The sequence below is a fragment of the Amphiura filiformis genome, chromosome 4 (assembly GCF_039555335.1).
Source record: "Amphiura filiformis chromosome 4, Afil_fr2py, whole genome shotgun sequence".
NCBI lineage: Eukaryota > Metazoa > Echinodermata > Ophiuroidea > Amphilepidida > Amphiuridae > Amphiura > Amphiura filiformis.
In genome coordinates this window covers 79,802,370-79,827,955 of record NC_092631.1, presented here as the reverse complement: position 1 = coordinate 79,827,955, position 25,586 = coordinate 79,802,370, and the positions used below count along the sequence as shown (strand labels likewise).

The following is a 25,586-nucleotide window of genomic DNA, read 5'->3' as shown; positions in this document are numbered from 1 at the left end:
CCAAATATCTCGTATCTGTTCTTGTTCATTTTGGTTTACAATTACCATCTCAAATCAATTAAAAAACATCAACAGATTTAACTATCATAATAGAATATCTCGTAATTAGTGTCAGTTTACCAGCACCTGAAGGTCATTCATTGCGTATTGTCATCACAGTGAGTTGCAACTATTATTAATTTAATATTGTCCCTTTCTGCAATGCTGTCGCATCTCATCGCTTCATTATTTTAACTTAGTGGCTCAACGACACACACGCAAAAATTGAACGAGCCGTTCTTTGAAAATGCGTACTTTTTCGTGCAATATGTACTTCATTATTTCTGGGCTATTTTGGTTTGGTCAAGTGCCTAGGATATTTTGCCGAACACCTATATATCTGTTGGGATTATACCCTATGTCTGGTAATTGGCCCGGTGGACAAGCGTATCTCCCAGCTTCACAACTTGCCATTCAACATATCAATGCAAATACAAGTGTATTGCCAGATTATGAACTTGTGCTTTTAGATCGAGATACACAGGTGAGTTGTCATAATTTCTATTCTATTTTCACATATTGCTGTACGAGGCTTAACAAAGTGCAATTAAAACAAAAATATAATATAACACCTCATGTCACCTTATCGTTTGCTTCACGATCATAATAGTATTATCGATGTATTCCATAAAGTTTATGTGGAATTAAATCAGGGAATTTGGCTCCTACAATGTATATACAGGGTGAGTCAAAAAAAGTGCAATAGAGCACAGAATCGATATTTATGTAAGAACCACGTTGAACTTTCCAATTATTGAAAGTTTCTATAAATGCCACACTCAATACACACCCGTTGTGAAAAAATGAAGTCAATCACATCTACCGTTTAATTTTTATGAGTCCTTTTGTTACGATAACCAATTTCATTATCTGTCCACGAGGTACCATGTATTTTGAATGAGAGCACACAATGCACGATAAAGGCACCAGCTCTAAAACTGACATTAACTTAAATAAAGTTGATTTTTGCGTTATTTCAATTTCTTTTTTCTGTTCAAACAAACTTTCTAACATTACATTAAGTCCTTCATACCTCACTCGACTTCAACGCCAGTTTTTTTAAATCCCAATATGTCCAACTTACTGGATATTTTATAATTCACACCACTTCAATTTGCGCTCATTTCATTTCGACATTTGAAAAACAATCCGCCTACAAATGTGCATGTTTTTGATAGAGAATAAACATCTTTAAAGTAAAGGTAAAATGAAAATAACAACAAATAATGTTTCTTTTCCTTAAACAAGACCAAGGAAAATAAAAATTTGGGTGCTCCATTTTATTTCAATGCCAATGAGGTTAAGAAAATAGCAGTTGTTCCAAATCTACCTTACACAGAGTGGGATGACATTCAAATTTTAGATGTTTCTTGGACAAATTGGGTATCGCTATAAAATGTGTCATAAAAACAAAACGGTAAATGCTAATTCCTTGTTTTTTTCACACAAGGTCACTAATGGATATATCATTTATAAAATGTTTTAAAACCTAAAAGGTTCAAATCGGTTCTTAAATAAAAATGGATTCTTTTCTCTATTGCACTTTTTTTTTTTGACTCACCCTGTACATGGTGTATATTCACCAGTTTTGGAAACATACATTTGTTAACAGTTTTACCATTTTAAATTGTGGGATAGGCTTTTACGACGGGAATTCATAACAATTAGTGAGTTTTTAGCGGGTTGGCCGTCGGACAAGTTTAGAACTGTCAAGCTTTCGTCAGGAGTAGCTCTGACTTCTTCAGGACAAAGTACCTAATGAGACATGTAGACCGCCCCTTGCCTACGGGGATTTGCCATTTGGTCTAATACCATTTCGTCTAATACCCATTTCGTCTGTATCCATTTAATCTAAACCCATTAGGTCTATATCCAGTACGTCCAATAATCATTTAGTCCTATAACCATTTGGTCCGATTACCATTTGGTCCGATAACCATTTGGTCTAATAACCAATAAGTCTAAAACCATTTAGTCTAACAACCATTTAGTCTAATACCCATTTGGTCTATAGCCAATAAGTCTAATATCCATTTGGTCTAATAACCATTTGGTCTACAAATCATTTGGTCTAACAAGCCATTTAGTCTACTAGCCAATTGGTCTACTAACCGATTGGTCTAATAGCACGTGTGAGGCTGCATAGGCGCAATAACGCTATTACACATACTGTGAGGTCATAGTTCAGGGTCCCCAGCAAACACAAAACGTTTTCGACATCATTCGCAAAAGGTTAGAAAAGGTTGTCAGAAAACGTTTAAATGTCGGGTTATATAAAGGGTTCATTAATGGTTTAAACGTTTTCATAACATTAAATAACATTTGTTGGTAATTTACTGCACAGCAAACACAAATGATTTACAGAAAACATTTAAATGTCGGGTTATATAAAAGGTATAAAAACATTTTAATAACATTCCAAAAACATTTTTGAAAACTTGGTAAAAATCATTCTAAACAGAATGTTATTTTGGGGTTGAAAAATATTTTGTAAAAAAACATTTTAAGAACATTTATGTGTTTGCTGGGTGCAAATATTTTATCATAATGTTATTTAAGTGTTGATGAAATATTTGGCCAAAAATTTTTGTAAAAATAGTTTACAATGACATTTCAAAAACATTTTAAAAATATTGTTGTAGTGTGTTTTCATACAAAACGTTTTAAAACGATTTCATGACCTTTATATAACCCGACATTTTAATGTTATTAAAACGTTTTGCCCTAACCAAAACCCAAAATATAACTTATTTAAACGTTTTAAAAACGTTTTTTGTGTTTGCTGGGTCACCGTGGTCTTAAAGGAGCGCGTTTCATAAACAGTGTAAACAGGTCTATATGCCTACATGTATTATCTACACATAACTCCATATGCAAATGACAAAAACATAAAACCTAATTTGTTTTAATGTTGGAATGGCAATACCGGCAAATGCCCTGCACCCGTGGTACCCCAGTGATGCGTATTGAGCCTATATGATCATATTAACCTTAAAAGACCGAGGAAAGAAGGATAAATAGTCCGGTAAAATGTCACTTTCACTCGAGTAGGCAATACATACAGGCTACGTGTATTAGTCTTCATTTTTGGATATATCAATAAACAATAACAATTATTCTACTAAGAATGCATACGATTTGATACATGTAGTACCTTTGTTTACATGTGCTTATCTCATAACACATGCTCGTATCATTACATGTATTTTCAGTCCGTAACCACTAACCAGTAGTAGACGAAATGGCAATTTTTTTAGACGAATTGGCAAATAGACGAAATGGTATTAGACTAACTGGTTATTAGACCACAAGAGTATTGGACCTAACGGTTATTAGACCAAATGGTTATTAGACCAAATGGGTATTGACAAAATATTAGACCAAATGGTCATTAGACTATATGGTTAGTAGACATACTGGATATTAGACCAAATAATATTAGACCAAATGGACATTAGACTATATGATTATTAGACTAAATGGCAATTAGCCTTTCTGGTAATAGACCAATTGAATATAGACGAAACGGGAATTAGACCAAATGGTATTAGACCAAATGGCAATAGACCTTGCCTACTGATGGCTCTGAAAAGAGCAGTTCACTGAAGACTGCCCCTTGTCAACAAGTCAACATAGAACAAGCAGATCTCGCCTATCTGCTAAATTTAAAGGTTTGGTGGCTCTGAAAAGAGCCGTTCACTGAAAACTGCCCCATGTCAACAGAAAAACAAGCAGACTTCGCCTATCTGCTAAATTGTAAGGTTTGTTGGCTCTGAAAAAAGAGCTGTTCACTGAAGACTGCCCCTTGTCAAGAGAGAACATGTAGACTGCATAATACTGTAATAGAAGTATACGGCTTACCAGGAACCGTTTGGTCACTCATGAACCGATCGGTCCATGAGTGACCAAACGGTTCCTGGTTAGAATGTTAGAATACAGCATTCCTCGCTGGTTTAGTGGTAACGGTCGCTCTATAATTGTTACGGGTTGATTGTTTCTTGAAGATTGTCTAAGATGATAGGTGTTTGATTGTTATTTTTCGTAGATTACTTGAAGTGGTAAGTTATAACAGATTTGATATCACATTAGACGTTGTGAAAGGGTAAAAAATCATTGGATCTCAACCATTATTTTAAATAGGTAACAGAAATAATGATTACCGATCTCTCATGATGCAGTCATGTCTACAGTAGAATTCATCTCGACCTTTGCAGGACTTAAACCCCATTAAAAGCTATTAAACCAAGATAACACTCATTGAAGCAGCTCAACTGATTAAATCAGATCTTCTCTGGTTGTGCACAAGTGTCTGTTTTACATGTGCGACATCGCAATAAAGCTGGTATTATAAACTCCTCAAAAAAAGTTTGGAAACTTACCAAAACGGCTTTATATCAGAACAATTTGAAATCTATTTCCATATTAATATTTCATATCAATACAAGCGTTGTTCTTTCCTGTCAAAATGACACCAAATTTGTGACCATAACTTATTTTATTGTTGAGTAACTGTCTTTGAAAGACAAGGAGGTCTCAAACAAAATGTGCCAAATCTGCCATTGTCTGCGACATTTGCATCAGTAAACATGAATAAGGAATACCACACTGTTTCATTAAGAACGGTTTTTGTACTGTCAGTCTCACGTACCGGTCTTCTGCAGCCGTTGTTTTTCTTGGATGGCCACTTCTGGGTCTGTCTTTGACATCTCCGGTCTGACGAAACTTGACTTTTAGCTTGGAGATCATACTGCAGGAAAATCCCAATGTTGCCGTGATTCTGAGGTATGCCAGCCTCAGATCTTCTCTGGTTGTGCACAAGTGTCTGTTTTACATGTGCGACATCGCAATAAAGCTGGTATTATTTAGCTTCAGTTGGGTAACCGATTATAAAGGAAACGAAAGGAAACAATGGTATGTGTACCTTTGTTCACGAAATGAGACAATGACCTGCTTTTTGTTAACCAGCATTCTTCAAAATGAGCAACATAATGATTGTTGACTTAACACGGTTTGGAAACGATTTCTTCATATTTTTGGTGTTATCTGTCGTTTACATATCCTTCCTAAAACACAAAAGTGCGACCCTCTCCAAACATCTAAATTAGCTAAAAATTTAGGACATGTTACAAAACTATATTTTCTAGAACCTATTTAGAATAGTTTAAATGTAGCTTGTACCGTTTTTTTGTGGCATCCTTCAGAACGGAGCGGTCCGTTACCAATATAGCTCAATATTTTCGGTCAAATCTCCATTCAATTAACACGGGGAGTTGGCTAGCTATGAGCTAGCTATGCTTTGCCCTCACTCATATTCTACGAAAGTGCGACCCCTTCTGAACATCTAACCTAGCTGTAATTTTAGGTCATGTTAGAGAAATATATTTGCTAGAAGTTTGGAGAATAGTTAAAATATTGGCCGGTTATTTTTCACACAGTGATGTTAACTAGGCAATGCCCATATACCTATAACATACACTGTTTGTAGAGGTCACGCGTCAATGGTGAGAGCACTGTGTATTGTGTATAGGAAAACGGACAGTAACTGCAGTATGTTCCTACTGCATAGTGTGGAGTCAGTGAGCATGTCAATCGAGCAAAATACCTGTGCATGCAGCATTTAAACACTTCGTAATTTATACAAAGTAGAATGCACAAATATTTCAGACGACAAGATGATTAAAACATTTTATGATTAAAATGCATCAATACTGATCATGCTGATCGCTTGATTGAAATTAATATACAATATCATGCATGTTGCGAGATTATCTATATATAGTACTAGTACAGTATAAATAATTAATCGTGAGCATATCATGAAATAATTTAATGTTGAATAGAATGAAAACACTCATATTGAGTTATAACTTCAATGTTTACATAATACGTACATTTTAATTCGCGTAAATTTTGATCAAGGTTTTTCATTTTATGTCTGATTATCTTTTGAAAAAAATAATTAAGACACGACGGTCATTCAAAAAGTTCTGTCTTCAACCTGCAAACACTCACTTAGACTTACGTGCAATTGAATGTTTCTCTTATCTTGTGCTCGCTTTTCGCTTATCTTTTTTATCCTTCTCCATTTTCTCCGCTTTTTCCTTCTTTTCTTTCCCCCTTGGGGACAGCCCCTATATCCCCGCCTTGTCTAAGGTAGCGGTTCCCAAAGAAAAAAGTAACAAAATATCCAATATTTCATTTCCTGAATGTATATAAACAACATTGTGTATTTACAAGCCAGGAAATGAAACATAATACACATTATGTAAACACAAGTGTTGTTCACAAGATGTAAACACAATTGTTGTTCACAAGATGTAAACACAAATATTGTTCACAAGAAGAATAACAATTCAGAAAAAGGGGGTCGATTTTATGTAAAGCAAATAAACATAAGACGCTATAATGTAGAACAATATATGACTCCATCTAAATAGCGGTTCTATGAAGTAATTAAGCCGTGTCCTCCTAGAAGATAACTATAATATAGATATATTATGCAGAAATCTTTGTTTGTTTAAACCGACAAGTTAAAATAGGTGTAAATATTCAGACAGCTAGCTAATGTATACCATTGCATATTTTGTACATGATATTCCAGAAATTTGGTTAAACAACGATGGCTTTACTCTAAGGTTTATTAAAAAAACCCACGGTAAGACTAATTAATCTGAAGTGTTTCATGATAATTACGTTGAGGTGTTACGAGCCGCAATGACTCAAGGCCAAAATCACCTTTTCCCCAAATTCACACGAATGCACAACACTAATCATGCTAATGCAATGTTTGAAGTTAACACAATCTAAGTCTTTAATTGAGAGTAAAATATGCTAGATACATGACAATATAATCAAAATCTAATCACTCTTTTAAGTAATTACTTCTTAGCCATCAGTCTTCTTGGTGATCATAGACTTCTATTGCAATGTTCTGGATGGCCGATGTGTATATCCTTATTCATTTGTCCTACGAAAATCACTATACAGCGAAGTCCACTGTACACTTGCATTTATAACCATTCTCGTATAAAATATCGCACAGAAATGACGCTGCTTTCTCCAATCACTTAACCCCTTGAGCAGTTCTCCAAATACGTAACTCCTCACAATTCTCCAAATACGTAACTCCTCGGGTAGTTCTCAAATCACTTAACTCCTTGTGCAGTTCTCCACACTTAACTCCTTTTTTCCGGAAACAGGCTTCTTTCTGCACTGCTCCACTTTATTGACAGATGTGTTGTTTTAGAAACCAGACTCTAGCAAGTCTTTCATACATTCAAAATTCTCCTTCGTTGCTGTATTAAAATAGCACATCATTTGCTATGCAAACTGGTTCCAAAGTACCTCCTTTTGAAGCACAGCGACAACCAACACCTAGAGCTTACAAACTCTCTTCATATTCCGCAAAGAGCAAACTCAGTTGCTTTCACCTTTATACTTATCAAAAAAACCCATGATCTGTTATTAGACCATTCTGTCACATTACATCACTTCCTGTGGGTATTCCATATGATGTCATATCCATGCAATTTATATTATCAGGAATTCCCCTAATGATGCAATACATAGTGAACGTTCTGGAAAAGGGAATTCCCATTTATCCAAAATTAGAAATGATTCAATTTGTTTTGATCAACTTGATGGATGAGAGGAAATTTCTCCAAATGTCTCATGAAATAGATTTTAATTGTAAACAAAGAAAAATAATCAAATTAAATTACTCATCACAGAGGTAATTAAAATTTTTGTGAGATGTTATTTACACTATTTTGGCTGTGATGTTAAACGGCGCAAGAAGATGCACCGGGCAATTTTGGTCGATTCTGCCCGATAGATGAAGCTGGCTTGTCCAGTGAAAGCTAACGCTCTGCCCCTATCACCCTCCCGCTCCTAATATGCTAATTACGGTAAAGGTCCTTGACCTGATCGACAGCCTCATTCCCCATTTTTCTTCATCAAGACAGAGATTCTGGTATCAGAAGAAAGTTCGTATTTTTCTCATTACCCCAGTAAAATTTAGCGCCCAAGATGTGTTTCGTACAGATGGCTTGAACAAAAAAATAATGAATTGTGGTTACCACACCGCACAGTGTCATCGCCCCGATATCTTCATGGCAGAAATCGCCATGGTAGATTGAATCCACCGCCACGCATGGCCATTATACATATCGACCTGTTTAATAGTTCAGTAGTCGCATAATAGGCTGAAGGACATCTGACTAAGGCTACTGACAATAGCCCTGATAAGCTCGGTGACTAACCTCGCTGTGTGTCAGTCAAGCATGGTATGCCATAGGTCATATTCTTTTAGACAACCTTCACGATTGGCCTATACACTGCGCTATATAATTCGGCACATATAAATCAGAATTATTGGGGAATTATCGTCAGTTTTTGACTCAAGACGCAAGCTACTGTCTCAAAGCGCACGCCAACGACTATCATATCTGTTCAAAATATATATTCATGTTCAAGGAACCACATCTGGTTTCTTTATACGAAATCATTTACGGGAGATAGTCATCATTTTCTACACCGGTATCCAAAGATTTTCTTCTCATATTAAACTCGTGCATAGCAAATTCACGTGTATCGATCCCGGGTATTTATTTTAGCATCCCTGCTGTACCAAGTAATTATTAGCCAGGCGATGTCGGTGTGCACCGGCAGGCCACAATCCAAGATCTAATACAAAATCGGACCACGCCCCTTTAATGTTATAAAACCGTTACACTTCTGCAGCTTGGCGAGGAATTACTATACAAGCCAACCAACAACAAATACCAGGTTATTACAGCTTTTAATGGGATTTGGGTTAAGGCAGTAGGGCTGTGTTAGGATTTACCGTGTCGAAAGCTAACACACATGTACAGGCAGTTATGAGTTAATCAAATATGGCGTAGATTTTACACGATTTTATTGGAGATATTGGAGGAAAATTAAATTTCATGATTAATACATTGCAATTGTAAGGAATTTGCTATAACACGAGGCTCCTACGGGCTCTATGAACCTGATAATATATAGGTGACCTTGTCCCACGTACTTTATTGAATAAATAACGATATATTAACAAAGTTGTACCAAAATTGACGTGTAATGATCTGACAAGTATATGTACTAGGAGTAAGTCAGGAAATCTTTATGGGCCGATTTATCGAAGCATGGCTAGTGGTCAGGCTACCTAAGCCATCAGGCTTACGCCCAACTTAGTACTATATTCCAGTGCTTATAATTTCACATCATACATGTACATCACCTAGAAAGATCAATCAATAAAATGGAGCTTTGTTGCAAAATCCCTTACATCCACTTTTGGCTGAAATTAAAATGTTGACAAGACATTATAGTGTGGGTAACAATACATATTTTGGTGGTTGTTTGACCTTCATACCACCTTCCCTTCCGGAAATATCGTATATTTCCCGTTTGGAAAATCTTCCGGAAATCTGAACTTAAAATGAATATAAAATTTTAGGAAAATTTTGCATTATAGTCATCCTTGTTTTAACCTGTTAAACCAAATTGTTCAAAAGAAAATGTGTTGATTTAAACAGATATTGCTTAAAATCGTAAACTATTTGTTGTATACAGCGCAATCTTAACTGAAATAAGAGTGTAGCAAAGAAGTACAGGAAGGATGAATAAAGAATATCTGAAAAATTGACATTGTTTTGTTTTACCATTACAAAATACGGTTAATTTTCTAAATAGCGAGAGAGGTTAGACACTGATAAAACCAAGACACTCCCACATGTTGAGGGGCCTATGAGGGCCAAAACAGATGACAAAATAATAATGTGTGGACCTTGATTTTTCAGATGCACTTTAACGTTTCTGTTAAAAACACAATGTTTTGAGGAATCCAAGTGGGGGAGAATATTGGATCCAAAACATAATAATGATAAAATTGGATGCTTTATGCCCAATATTTATTGGTCTCGCTATGAGTTTAAAAGTAGGGCTCGACTATGTCTCACTCAATTATAATTTTTGTAAACTCATAGCTGACAACAAATATGGGTCCGCCCTATATGTGAAGGGGGAAGTTCGCCCTGTGATTTCCCCAGGCGAACTCCCGGGCTGATTCAAACCATCGGCGTATTATGCAAAATATTGATAACAATACCTTTAAACAGGGTAAAACTACAGGCAGACATATTTTTTTAACTTAAGTGGTATCAGTATTACTCATACCACCCTTTATGTCCTAAAACCATAATCCTCATTGTAAATCAAGTATGAGATTTTTAACACAAATAAATAAAGCTTTTGCTCATTTTGGACCCCTACATTATTCCCCTCCAATAAATTTTGCTCCCGGAGGAGAATAAGTACCCAATATACCCTTTAACGTTTGCATTAAGTATATTATTGTTATGCAATATTATAACCTTTTCTTTTTATTAGGGCGAACTTACCCCACCCAGCGAATTATCTTACCCCACCCAGAACGGGCAAGTCCGCCATTGCGTGGTGATTTTTATTGGGTGGTGGACAACATGGCTGTATGCTTTGTTTCAAATTATCAAATTGTGGAATTTAATAGTGCGGTCAAGTGGATCAAAATTATCGCAAATTAATAAATCAAAATAAGAATGATTTGCATTGCTTTTGATGGTTTGTTACATAGCTAACATCCCAAAATACACCAGGCACAAAAAGAAACGCGCCAGTTATAGTCATCTTTGCTGTTCAACAACCTGATAATTTTTGGATTACTTTGAAATATATATTTTGGTAATTGGACTTTGCTTTCTCATTTGACACCCTGTTCGTGAAAATCGAGCAAGAATTGACCATCATGTGCGCTTCCAAACCCTCCATAATAAGTTGCAATTTTAACAATTCAATATTGTGCCTGTTACATTGTGTGCTTTATTAATTGGCCCGTGGTGCTTGTGTGCCATACAACGATGCGTTCCACTGAAAATCGTTGAAGTTGCAACTTTGATTTTGGAATTTGACGGTTTAGAGGTGCATATCTTGGTCAATTCTTTTTTGCTTTAAACAAACAGGATGTCAAATGAGAAAGCAAAGTCCAATTAACAAAATGTTTTTTTTCAGAATAGTCCAAAATTATCAGGTTGTTGACCAGCAAGGATGACTATAACTGACGAGTTTCATTTTGTGCCTGGTGTAGATAAATGTCAACATTCTTAAAAGGGATTTGAACTTTTTTGTCCGGTTATTTAATTAACAAAGTCCCTGGTAAACTATTCTTTGTTATTGCAAGTAAAATAATGTGAGAGCAATGTTATCAAATTATCAAAAAGCGCCTGCAAGACTTCCAATTAACTGTCAATGTAATAAAATACGTCCATCGAATTTGATTATTTCTCACCATCTTTATCATTAGGTAGAAACAATAACAAATATTAAAAGAGTACATTAAGGGGTCTGTTACCCAAGAAGGCATTTTGTGTTATTTTGTATTTTTTTGGATAGTCAATCATCACTGGTGTATACCTGTAACAATTCTCAATTCAAAAATCTATTTTTTGTCGCCGCATCCACCATTGCCATGGTAACGGCGGCCATATTGGATTTTTACACACTTTGTTATTCCGGTTTTTTACAACAACAATTTACTGAAGCCACTAATATTTACCTGTTAGAAGCAAAGAGAAATACATAGCCTTTTTTCACAAAATTTGCTCCGTTTGTGTTTTTCAGACGTTTTTAGATCGTGTTTATTGACAAAGTTCAAAATTTTGCAATTTTTGGGGGAAAAATCACCATATTTCAAATTTGGAGGGGTTTTGTTTAAAAAGGGCTCTGTATCTACTTTAAATACACCTTTCTGCCAAGTTTCAAGTCATTGGGACATATAATGGCTGAAAAATCCTGGAATTACTGATAAAATTACCATTTTGAAATAAACATGACTAAAAATGACTAATAATAGCCATGTGAGAAACTATGAAATATATTATAAATATACTAGAATATAAATAGTAATAAAGTAAAAATAATAATAAAGTAAATAAATGTAAATTATGATTGTAATTGTCAGGTAAATATTTTTTGTTAGTAATTCTTTTACATATCGCTTGAAAAACAATAAAATACATTAAAATTCAATTGCGTATAAGAATAGGAAACGAGCGAATGTTTCCATATTTCTCGACACATGTTCACTTCAAATAGCCCACACTTTGCAATGCAACATCCGATTTTAATGGGGTAAAAAATATTTTAAAGCTAAAACTCTGCTGAATTTACTAAGTTGAAAAATGTAAATTACCCATATATACTCATTATAGTCATTTTCTTGGGTAACAGTCCCCTTAAAAGCCGACATATTGGGCAGTCAATGATGCATTTTAAATGTTATCACAATGTCAAACATTAGATTTCGAAATATAATTTTCCCAATACTAAAATTAATATTAAAAGCGTGATTTCTGCTGTCAAATGTCCTGTCAATGATCAATTTAACAGGTGCACAGTGACAATGACCGTGCTTAATCTGATATTTTTAGTCAGTGGACGTGTTTTAGCTTGTGCGCGCTGAATTTCATTGGTTCCTGCATGTTCTGTATGAGGCTGTATCACACGTTAGACGGCAGTGTCTGAGTCGTCGTGGAGCACGCTTGTCGAGGTACGCACTAGCTACGCGTATATAGTGCGTTGTAAGCGTAGTATTACGCCACATAGTACGCGCAATTGAATCTGTACACAGGTTTTGTTCAATAATACTGCACCTGGCACAAAAAGAAACTCGTCAGTTATAGTCATCCTTGCTGTTCAACAATCTGATAATTTTGGATTTTTCTGAAATATACATTTTTTAATTGGACTTTGCTTTCTCATTTGACACAAAAATCAAAAGTTGTAATTTTAACGATTTTCAATGGGAACGCATCGTTGTATTGGACACAAGCACCACGGGCCACTCAAAAAAGCACACAATGTAACGGGGGCAATAATATTGTATCGTCAAAAATTGCAACTTTTGATTTTGGGGTTTGAGGGTTTGGAGGCGCATGTCAATTCTTGCTCGATTTTCACGAACTGGGTGTGAAATGAGAAAGCAAAGTCTAATTAACATGATGACTATAACTGACGAGTTTCTTTTTGCGGTTCTAATTATCAAAATAATATTTAACTGATTAAGAATGAGAATAAACGATATTAATTATGATAGACGACAGACAGGTCCATGAGGAATATCATCAAATTACGCACGGTCAATATCATGTGCGCATTTTAAACATGATAAATTTTTCAGTTTATTAAGAGGAAATTTGACAGCACAAATCTCGCTTTTGATATGGTTGAACTTGTTTTTGAAAAATATACTTCCAGAATTCCAGAACTATATAAATCACTTACAATGGAGGCCCATTTTAAAGTGATTTATTTAGTTCGATATTATGGGTTCCGACAAGAACCGCGTTATCTATATTTTGCCCTTTTTTCTGCTTTTTTTTTTTTGCATATTTGCTGGCAAATTATTAAAATAATCCAGGATTATTTTATTAAAATAAGTCAATTTTTCGCATATATCTGTTTAAAATGTGGCAATAAGACAAAGGTTTCAAGCTTCGTTGGTCTTTTAAATCCTTTACATAATATTATTATAATTATATAACTCATACAAAGAATCTTGTCATTTGATTGGCCAATTACATTTTAGATTATTTTTGTTATTTGTAGAAAAAGATTCCGCGCGGGTGCAATAAGTCCATTTTCCATTGCACTCACTCGCAGCTACTCTGGCAACGCCGACATACGTGCGTATAGCGATCGTGATGACCATTTCGACTTACCAATAATAGAGGTCTGGGTATCGCTTCTAAAATAAATACACCTTATATATTTTTAATTTATTTACTTTTCCTGGTGATTTATAAAAATTAATTAAGTGGAAGAAAAGGAATTTATATCAAAAATATTTTTTATTCGTTCAATGGACAGAATATTTTCATTCGGTGAAATATAAACAGTCCATATTTCACCTCTTGAAAATATACTTATCATTTTTTTTGTACTAAAACATTCAATATTTGTCTAATATGTTTTCAGCAAGTGAATAATAACGTATGTGCATTGAAAGAAACTGTTTTCTGACATTATACCAATCAGAAACACGTGTACAAAGAATCCAATATTGCCTTCCATTATGTCCATCTAGTGTCACACGGGTCGTGGTATGAATGCTATGTATGAAGAACTCTACAACATGTCTACCACCAAACTGATGATATATGGAGCTGGTTGTGCTGTAGTGACCGATGCTACTGCCCAAGCTTCACATTTATGGAACCTAATTCAAGTAAGTAGCCTAAACACAGAGAGAGATTGCGACGCTCTTTACGCATGGCGCCATTGAAATCGCAACGCTCCTTCGCCTCCGAAGGAGACGCTTTAAATATCTATGCATGGCGCGGTACGTGCGTTCATACATGCGGACATACAGAATGTATCAAAATGATTGGTACCCATCAGTTTTCAGTGATTATGGACAAGGCTACCACATGAAATGCAACCCAGGAGCTACCTTATTCATAGATGAATGTTATGAAAGGTCATAAAACTATAAATCCTGGGCATTTCTAGAGGATCCAATGTTGCATATTGAAGAAGTAAGCTTGCCAATAAACACCAAAACTGATGGGTACCAAACATTTTGATACACCCTGTATCGCTAGTCTCGGCTCCGATTTTTTTTTGTGTATTTACTTTTGATTTGACTCTAAAGCAGGGCTAACATGCGGCATAAAATTTATTTTATTTCAGTGCTTCCCGGAAATGATTGTTGCCAAAAAACTAAATATTTCCGTAATATTAAATAACACTTTTTTTTTTTTCAAAGTGGTACTTTTTTGTGGGGAAAATGTAGTCGCGTTGCATTATCCACGTAACGCAGAACAAAACTGTAAATTTCAACGTCCTCCGTGCGTTACACGTGGAAGTTTGTATCTAAAGATGCAAATCGCAATCTCTGTTTAGTACGGCCGATCTCACACGCATTTCAATCATAGACAGTAGAAGCTGCACATATTAATGAAGTCACGTTTTCACACCTCAATGTTGCTTTATTACAATGACATCTTTCAAACAAAATGGATCATTATTAATAGTTAGACTTTCTGTCGTAGGTTAAATATCATTGTCTTTAATATAGTGTAAAACGGATATATTTTGTGCATATCTACCTTGTCCGCACGTTTATTTCGTGCGTGCAGAATTTTCAATACTGGTTTTTAAAAAAAGCGTCATTCCTCAGTCACAGGAGTGGGCTTTTGAATATAAATTAGACGAGTGTACAATCACGGGGAATGGGAATTGCAACATGCTTACTATCATGACACGACAAGTTTTTTTTGTTTTTGTACAACTATGTGTTTGATTCTTCTTCATCTCTTCACTTCTTTATTGCACTATAATGAAATCACATATTTACTCCATAGATTTCTCATTCATCTGCATCCCCAAAACTGTCGGATAGAACCCTTTTCCCGAGATTGTTCCGTATGTTTCCGTCCTTATCCACACTGAATCCTGCAAAATACGCCCTGGTTAAACATTATGGATGGCGTAAGGTTGCTACACTTCATCACGCTCTAGACGGTTTTGCTCAGGTAAGATGAAGACAATTATTATTAAGCTTTCAAAATATGTAGTTAAATGTTTTTAAATAGCAATATATGTAGTTAAATAGCAAGTTCCTTTTCTATGTACTATATACAGCCTATTACCGATTTTGTTGCTGATGCCGATAAGTATGGGGTAGAAATTATAAGCTCAGAAAGTTTTGCGGATAATCCAGCATTGCAGGTTTCAAATCTCAAGGTAATGTACATGTAGCCTATACAATAATGTTAAGCAATTATATAAAAGTAATTTAAATCACAGGTCTACATCATCGTTGGGCTGGAAAAATCTCATGTAATGCTAAATGTCGAATGCAAAACTTGTCATATGTAACAAAAGGTCCCCATTTTTTATGTCAACTTGACCTTTAAATGTAAACTACACAAGTGTATGTAAATGACCGGCAAATAACCACACAATTTTCTATGTAAAGCCTGTTAATTCTGAGCACTTTTTTATGTGTCAGCCAAAATGACAAAATCATCACATAATTAGGTTTTTGTAATTGGGCTAACTTGTTACATATGAAGTTTTACTTTTGACCTTTGGAATTACATAATTATGCGGAATTTCCCGCCCAGTGACGTAATGCTGTATCAAAATGATTATCTCCCATTTGTTGAAAATCCCGCAATATTACACATGCATGCAAATACAATCAAAGGAAATAACCTGAATTGCAGAATTCATAATTTCATGACCTGTCCTAACATTAATCTACATGATCTTGTGTGATATTTTACGAGGTAGTTCTGCATTATAATCACTGAAAACGCTTGGGTGGCAATTCCTGCAATATTCGTAAAAACGTTTAAAGTGACACCCAATCATAACTTTATAATTCAAAAATGTCAAGTGCTCTCCGTTTTATCTATTGTATTGTTTACAAGCTAATTGTAAAATACTTTTTATGAATATAACTTTACATGATAGAAACAAGGAGCGAGAATAATACTTGGTAGTTTTTATGAAACCAAAGCCCGTCAGGTTTTCTGTGAAGCTTACAAGGAAGGGATGTATGGAGACAAGTATGTGTGGATTATATACGGTAAGACTATTATAAATATAAATATTCTATTCTCGCAACAAAATATTTGTAACTACATTTAAAAAAAGTTGTCATAAAGATGATTACGATAATTATTCATTTAAAATTTGTTAAATTATATTTGCTGATATAATCACATTATGTTTTGAGTCAGTTTCACGATTTCACCTGGTCCAAAACATATACATGTATAATGTGCATAATGGACTTTTATATAAGTGTCAAGTGCCGTTTTCGATACCCTGGTCAAAACCTCAATGCTATTTACCCATATTTGCCATTTATACAGGATGGTACACAGATGGATGGTGGAAGATACGTGATGAAGACATTGATTGTACATTGGAAGAAATGGAGGCAGCGGTAGAAGGGTATCTTACTGTAGATGTCTTGTCTTATGGCATCGGGTCTGACACAGGACCTGCCGGTATCGTAAGTACAAATAGGCAAATAATATACTTATTTCATATTTTGCAGCACATACCTTACTAGGACAAGTAATATAGTAGCATATTTATCTCATTATACTAATAAGTAAGATAATTTGATAATGCAGGTTGAGGGTCAATCATAATTTAAATTAATTTATCTAATTATTTACATTATAGCAAAAGGTATTATTGTTTCTCCCACCCGTTCTCCCGTTGCACACGTTATCGTATTACGGTATATACCTAATACATGTACATCCAGTAAGTATACTCAGTTTATAAGTCGCCATTGTTCGTAAGGGGCCGTCCATAATTTTTCACTTACGTACAAAGTGCTTACGTACGAGGGTGAAGGGGTTAACATTCTGGGTATGTGTATTTTAATTGGCGGCCATCTTGGATTTGAAGGTGTCAAGTTTCAAAACAGTCTATGGACCCATGGAAATGAGCTAGGAACTTTGAGATGAAAGCAAGAAATCTGACTCCAATATTTTTTGACAAATGACCTAACGTACATTTTAAACAAATTTCATAGAAATCCATTAAAAAAACGGGGTCCACTGACTATTTTAAAGGTTAAAAATCATCATTTTGGGAACAAATGTGTTGATATCTAGAACACTTTTTAATTTTTTTTTAATGCAAATTAGATCAAAATTTAGTACATGCAACTTCAAAAAATCAGGTACTTGATTTATGAATGAAATTTGTTTTGAAGATAACATGATAATAGCTTATTTGCTTTTTGAGATACAATTTTTTACTGTCCTGTCAAAATATTGTATAGGCCAATCGCCACTTGAACAACAATAAAATACATGATAAATATCACTGCTTGAAAAACAATAAAATACATAAATAATTCATTATTTTGATAGCGCAAGATGCTTTACTTCAAATTGTAATTTTTGTGAAATAAAAAGTATCTGAAAGAAAAGTCTGCTCTTTTACCATATTAACCCGGAATGACAATAAAAATGACTATAGACGAATCCAACGAGCCAAGTGATGGTCAGATTTCAGTCGGCCATTACTGGGTCCCGTCTGCACCAAACTGGTGTTATTACTGCCCAATTTGGTGTATTAAATCCCCTTAAAATCGATGTTGAATTGAATACCTGAGTGAAAAAAGGGCCCAATTCCATTTTTTTTACAAAAATGAGTTAGACCCAGCATGTTATTGCCAGCATACTTTTCTTCCTTGTGTGTCAAATATGAGCCAAAATTCACTCTCTAAATAGTCTTCCACGTACACTTAATCATAGTTTTTATGGAAGAAAGGCCCAACTCCATGGAGTTGGGCCCTTATTCTTCCACAAATATTGGATGAAAGAGGAATTTTGTTCATCCATGAAATCTGCTTTTCACTGCAATAAACTTTCTTGCTAACATATTACATGCTTCTACTTCTGTAATTAATAGATAATTAATAAATTTCTGTAGCTATTTATAACACATCTGCTTACGGAACGGGTACTTGCAGTATATTAGTGGAAGAAGGGCCCAACTCCAGCTCGCATTAAGACCTATACCGTTGCCATGGAAACATCATATATAATTTCGAATGTATGTAATACTGTGTGTTCATGTGTTAAAGGTCCCCTGAAGATGAAAACATTCTGTCTGTAAAACTTTTCCCAATATTAAGATTTTTCTTAATATCTCAAAAACAGTTTTGACGGAGGCCCTTCTTCCACTCGGGTATTCAATTGTATTGTGTTGTAAACTTTCACGGGTGAAGGAATGCAGTTTAATATCCCCGCCAAGGCCACATCATTTCACATTTTAGGTGGGATAGACCTAAGGGGGACCCAGCTATGGCTGCCATTGAGGTATATGAATGCGTGAAATTAGATCCGTCTATAAATGGGTGTTTTTCATGAGGGTCTTGTGTTAGCATCTCGTTGAAGGGGTAAGCAACCAAATGACATGGGTTAATCGTATCACCTTCTTTTGTTGTCGGGCGAAGATAAAGAAGTAAACAGAAATCCATTAAGAAGAAAGAAAATTTATATTTTACCATTAAAACATCAACTTTATTATAGGCTATTTATAAATTCGATGATACAAACATTTCAGACGCCATCGGAATTTCTCAAGAAATATCAAGAATTTGTCGGTGGGCAAGAAAAAATGTTGAAATTGACGGCGTATCAGGAAGCACCCAATGGCTACGATGGTATATGGACTATTGCTTTAGCATTGAAGGAAGCACAAAGACGAATGACAGCGAAATGTGAGTACGACTGTTTATCTTTATTACTGCTCCATTAGCGTTAGCAACTATTTTAAACTGTTGCGAGTTGGTAGTTCACAGCATCTTGCGAATTGTAGTGAGCTTTGGCAAAATTGCATTGATCATTTCATAGCGAGTGTGTAGAAGAATTCAAACATCACAGATATACTTTTGTAGGTCCCGTGGTTCTTGAGTTATGTTTTAAAGAGGTTTGAAACAACAACACTTTTGTAAAACGTACATAACTCATTAACAACAATAAATCAAGCAAGTTATCAAAGTATATGATTTGTAGAATGAACTTTTGCAAAACATCAAAGTGTAATTTTTCAATAATATATTGATTTAGATAATGAAATTTTGGCTGCTTTGACCAACAATAACTAGTCTACCATTAAATGATCCAGGCATAGTGATTTTGATCATAATAGCTAATGTATATTTTATAACAAATTACGAATAACTCGCGTAAGTATTTGAAGAGCTTGTTTACAGAACATGAAAGAAATTTACATAATATACAATTTACCTTTTGTTACACTTATGTATAATGTTCGGGTCCAAAGTTATGGCCCTCGGTATTCTCCGGACATATCTGAAAATAGTCGTTAATTTCAATAAAATCCACACTTTTTAAGCCAAATTATATTCCCTCAAGACCCATTATTCAAAATCCCACACTATGATTTGTTAAAACACATCAATTGCGAACTCTTTATTTGATTAGGACGCACATATGGTGCAATACGCGAAGGTTATGAATTAGAGAATAAACGATGTGATTTTGTTTTTGTTTTGTTTTTACTATTCTTAACCGTACAAGTCCAATATTTTGAGTAGTGAATGTTAACGAATTCGGTATCTACTATATTGTAACTGTCTGTCATCTATAACACAGTAGAGGATAGTAAACGAATGTTAACAAATTCGGTATAAAATATTGCAACTGTCTGCCGTCTATAACACATAAAAATGTATAGTTTGATATGTCTACGGGGACCTATAACCTGTCAATGTTGCATAAATTATACTCTACTGGGTTGTTGAACTTGGGCTCATGATTTTAGAATAAAGAAGACCTCTCATAATTATAGCAAATTATAAATTTCTTGTATTCATCATAATTAAATAATAATTTATTCGATTTTTCTAACATTTATTACAAAACCTAAGGTAATTTTAATCATATTAGTCTCTGTATTTCTATTATTTAGTACAGACGAATAATTTGACACCTTTTTCATTCCGGTTGAAGCATTTCGAAAATTTGACCTATGACATTGTTATTGTACCCTTTGACCCAAAACCTGATTATGCATCCCAGAGAGACACGACCATTGCCTTGTTTTATTTCCCGGGACCAGAAGAACAACTTGCGATATTTTATAACATGATCAAAGCATTTTCTAATTTTATCCCTCACGTGACCTTTGACCTCAATAACTCAATTTACTCAAGATTGCCTTTTTTTGGCAGATTCGGAATCTACATATCCTTCTATAATACTTGGAGAAGAAAAATGCCATTAGTACGCAACTTCATGCATGGTTAATGGTTATACTGAGTCTTCAATGAGCTCTATCCTCTATAGTTATAGCAGTTATTCACTTTAGCCTTCAAGCAGGAAAATGATATTGTATATATATTTTACTAGATTGAATTTCACAATAATGTAAAATGAATTGATTTGTTTGCTTACTATGTTTGTTGTTAACAATGGGCAATTTAAAATGGTTTATTTTATAATGAAACATTTTATTGCAATGAAATGCTTTCACCATTATATGGCTTCTCGTACGCAAACCATTATAGTCGAAACGTTACTATCTTTCTTTCTTTATTATTTATTTATTTATTTAGTAAATTTATTTATTTATTTATTTATTTATTCTTTCATAATAATAAATGAATATAAATTTCAGCGATTCAGGTTCAGTTACTAAGTTAATTTAAAAGTAATTAACTAAGTAATTACTAAAACGTATTTATTAGCTTAGTAATGACTTTGTAATTAACTAAGTGATTACATTTTTAAGTAATTACTAGGGAAGAGGTGTGTATAGTACATGTAAATCAATGATAGCTGAGGTTGATGAGTCTAATGGACTCCCCCCTTCGGGCTCGTGCATTAGACGCATCAACATCAGCGCGTGTGCATTATTTTGTCTAATTTCTCTCCCAACAAGTAATACGCGTTCATTAACCTATAATTGTGCAATAATAATTATGTTTGTCTTTTAACATGTCTGGAGTGACATGCACATTGTATTTAATTTTACAGCAGAATGTGAAATATTTACTTATCTTTTAATCTGTTTTAAGTGGGAAAAGAGAATCATTATAACTGTATCATTATAAAACAGTAAAAACAGTAACTTATTATTTTGTATTGTTGTGTAATTGATGCATTCGTTTGATTTCACGAAGGAACTCTTGAAAAACTTGATGCTATCAATGATTTACATGTACAGCCCTCTTCCCTAGTAAAACTTGTTTTACCATTACGTTGTTAACTAAACATATCTCGAGATTGAAACAAGCAAATTGAACAGAACAAACGGATGAGAGCTACGATTACGCCCTTGACGTTGATGTAAGCATTATGTTACAACGGTATTTTCTAAATGCCAAAGAGGGCGCTTTTCGCTTGCACAATTTTTTTGTATTTTTCTAACGCTTGCTCTGATTGGTTCTCGCTATCAAAGAGTGTATGAATATTTACAGACTTGACATTTAATATGGAATATTTTTTCGTAACATTCCAAGACTGGACTGTAAGGGGTCTGCATAAACCGCGCGGGCTAAATTTAATTGGTGTGTATCGGGAGACGATGTAAAATAATTGTTTGATAGAAAATGTGCTTTCCATAAGTTTACATTATGGTGCTCACAGTGTAGCGAATTTGCCAAAAATGGCGGATTTAGGGAGGCCGAATCTGAGCTTTGTGGGGAACACAATTTCGGACTTAAAACAACATTGTTCTGTTATTATCAAATTTATAGGGGTTTGAAGTGGTATTTCGTAAACTTCGTTAACAATTGGCATTCATCACAGCTGAAATGCACTTGCAATGTACCAATTATTTGAACATGGGAGGAGCTTAAAATGTGGCTCATAAGAGTTTTACGTACTCAGAAAGTTTGAATGGCCCCCCTGAGGTCAAATATTATAAACTTACAGTACAAAACAACTGCGTGGATTTTTGGTTGTCCAGTGAACTCACGCTGTTTCTTTGTGTACAGTAAGTTAATAACATTTGACCCCAGGTGGCCATTCAAAATTTCTGAGTGCGTAACACTTTTCAGAGCCATATTTTTAAAAGCTCCTCTCACTTTTAAAACTGGTAGATTACAAGTGCATTTCAGGTCTGACGAACACTTATTGTATTTAGGTTCAGTAAATATCACCTCAAACCTCAATAAATTTGATAATATCAGAATAATGTTCCTCAAATTCAGATATTTTACCCCCACAAAAATCAAATTCAGTATCCTTAAACCCGCCATTTTAGGCTAATTCAGTACATTATGAGCTCCATTATGTAAACTAATGGAAAGTACATTTTCTGTCAAACAATTACTTTACAGCATCTCCCGACACACCCCAATTAATATTTACCCCGTGCGGTTTATGCAGACCCCTTCCTTGAAATTTTGCGAAAAAATATTCCATATTAAATGTCAAGTCTGTAATATTATTATTGGCCGCTTAGACATATTGAGAGAGTTATCATGGGGACTTTAGTTGAGATTGCACAAGAACCGACTATGAATCTTGTGACCGGGGTTCAATTTCCGCTGAGTCCTCATTTTTTCTCTCTAATTATTAATTTGTCCGTTTGCTCGAGCCCCCAAAACGTCATTTAAATCATTATTTCTTGGGCTTGCATCGTTTATTTCCGATCCTCGCATATAAATTGTGTCTCACATTGTCTCACGCCCTGCTAGGGTGAAGCATATATGCCACCTCGTTCTTCATTATTTAATATTATAATTGGCCGTTCAGACACAGTGAGAGAGTTATCATGAGGACTTTGGTTGAGATTTCCCGAGTACCGACTGTGAACTCAGGTAGTGCAGTGATTAAGACTCTGGATCGGCAATCCAGCGACCGGAGACCGAGTTCAATGCCCGCTGAGTCCGGATTTTTTTCTCAATTTGCTCGAGCCCCCAAATCGTCATTATGTTACATATCAGTCACCGCATTAAAACGTGGATATCAAGAAATTACCTCAAAGTTCCATTTGCCGACATCCGCCTCGTTGACACAAACTATTCTGGTATCGGACCCTGCAAATTACCTTTGCTGTGCCAAGTCAATATAAACTCCTCAACGAAAGTTTGGAAAGTTTTTTCAAGCATCTATATCTCAGATTATTTGTGACCTGTTCATATCATGTTGCATATCAATGGATACCTACATTGCTCCCCTTTACAATGACATTAAAATTTGAAACAATCACTTCTTTTACGGCTGAATACACGTCTTGTGAATGCAGTGGGGTCTCAAACCGAATGTGCCAAATTGACCATTATTCTGTGCACCAAGCTGCAATTCCATATCTTCACAATTTGGGACCTAAGGCAATCATCCCAGATAACAAGGTTGCCCCCACAGAGCCAGGGTAGTCAATGACTACCTGCAGAATATGGGAGTAGAGAGAATGGAATGGGTTGCCATCAGCCCAGACTTCAACCCGATTGAACCCTTGTGTGACCAGCTTAGACGTGTTGTGCGTAACAGAGTAGCCAATGCAACCATATTGAATGACCTATGACGAATCCTGGTTGAAGAATGGAGTGCCATCCCACAGCAATGTGTGAGCAGGCTGGTGAGCAACATGAGGAGGAGGTGATGGCTGTTCTGGCTGCGTATGGCTTTACCAACCGCTATTGAGCACATTCTGTTTGAGACCTCACTACATTCACAAGACGTCTACTCAGCCGTGAAAAAAGAGATCGTTTCAAATGTGTTGTCATTGTAAAGGGAAATAATGTAGCTATCCATTGATATGCAACATGATATGAAAATGTCACAAATAATCTGAGATATAGATGCTTGAAAAAACTTTCCAAACTTTCGTTGAGGAGTTTATTATGAGTAATTACTTTTACCCTTGCTTAGAATGTAAACAGATCGTTATTTTTACTTCATCAAAATCAGAAACTGGTATAAATAGAGCAGAATCTTAGAATTGTGTTTTGACACTGACGAGTCATCAGTGAGGAACCATGTACAACAATAAGGTCTGAAAAATCAAAACATGATTCAAAGGGAAATATTATGGACATATTTTTAATGACCCAGAATTTTACTAATATCAAATGTTCGTATTGGTTTAATGCTGTTTGTGTCAATTTTATTTACAAAAAATTAAAACAAAACAGTGAAATGGTGCAACTGAGTGGTGAGCGGATACTTTATATTTCAAAGAACGAGCACTGAGTAATGAACTAATAAATGATATACCTGTATGTTTGAAAAAGTTATGTGTAAATGCATAGGCCTTTGAAGGCCTATGGTAAATGTAAGTAATCAAGATGCATTTGTTATAAGCCGACGACGGAACGTCGGCTTGTTCTGTATTCTTACAAGCCGACGTCTAACGTCGGCTTGTTCTGTCTTTTCCCAATTCTTTCTTTCTTTCTTCTTTCTTCTGGCAACACATGATTAACTGCATCTAGCTCCGCAAGAGATTGACAGATTTCAACCAAACTTGACCCAAATGACCACTGGGCTAGGCCAAACCTTTCATTTGACTTTGACTTTGGTCAAAAATGTGATTTCACAAAAAATGCTACTGCTTCCACAGATTTCATGCGATGAGGACATGGTTATGTCACGTGACTCGACTTTAGTCGGTGTCTATAGTGGGTGCTCAGATAAGGGGTCAAAGGTCATTAAGGGGTCATTTCCGGTCAAAGTCTAAAAAAATCAAAAAATCACTGTCTTTACAAATTACATAGCAGAGAGTCGCCATTAGCACACATGCATCGCTACTAGCCAGGGTCTTTAAGATGCCTACAGTTTTGGGGTCAAATGACATTAAGGGGTTACTTCCGGTCAAAAACCAAAATTATCAAAAATGTTCAAAAATATTTTATCTCAAAATATAAACAGACCAGAGTAATATAACCATCATACATAAATCAGTGTTACCTGATGTATGCATGGTATTTTTATTTTGGGGTCAAAGGTCATTAAGGGTCACTTCCTGTTTTTAGGTAA

General features: G+C 35.0%; 1 protein-coding gene across 1 annotated transcript in view; it reads left to right on the top strand.

The window, feature by feature from the left end:
- The first annotated feature begins 252 nt into the window (after window positions 1–252).
- The window catches only part of LOC140151483 (gamma-aminobutyric acid type B receptor subunit 1-like), a 41,736-nt gene continuing 16,402 nt past the window's right edge, over window positions 253–25,586 (top strand). Inside the window, exons 1-7 of the mRNA XM_072173834.1 lie at window positions 253–523; window positions 14,180–14,320; window positions 15,459–15,629; window positions 15,739–15,840; window positions 16,576–16,690; window positions 16,980–17,122; window positions 19,201–19,357. Of these exons, the coding sequence (XP_072029935.1) occupies window positions 287–523; window positions 14,180–14,320; window positions 15,459–15,629; window positions 15,739–15,840; window positions 16,576–16,690; window positions 16,980–17,122; window positions 19,201–19,357 (1,066 nt within the window). The 5' untranslated portion in view covers window positions 253–286. The remainder of the gene's footprint in view (window positions 524–14,179; window positions 14,321–15,458; window positions 15,630–15,738; window positions 15,841–16,575; window positions 16,691–16,979; window positions 17,123–19,200; window positions 19,358–25,586) is intronic.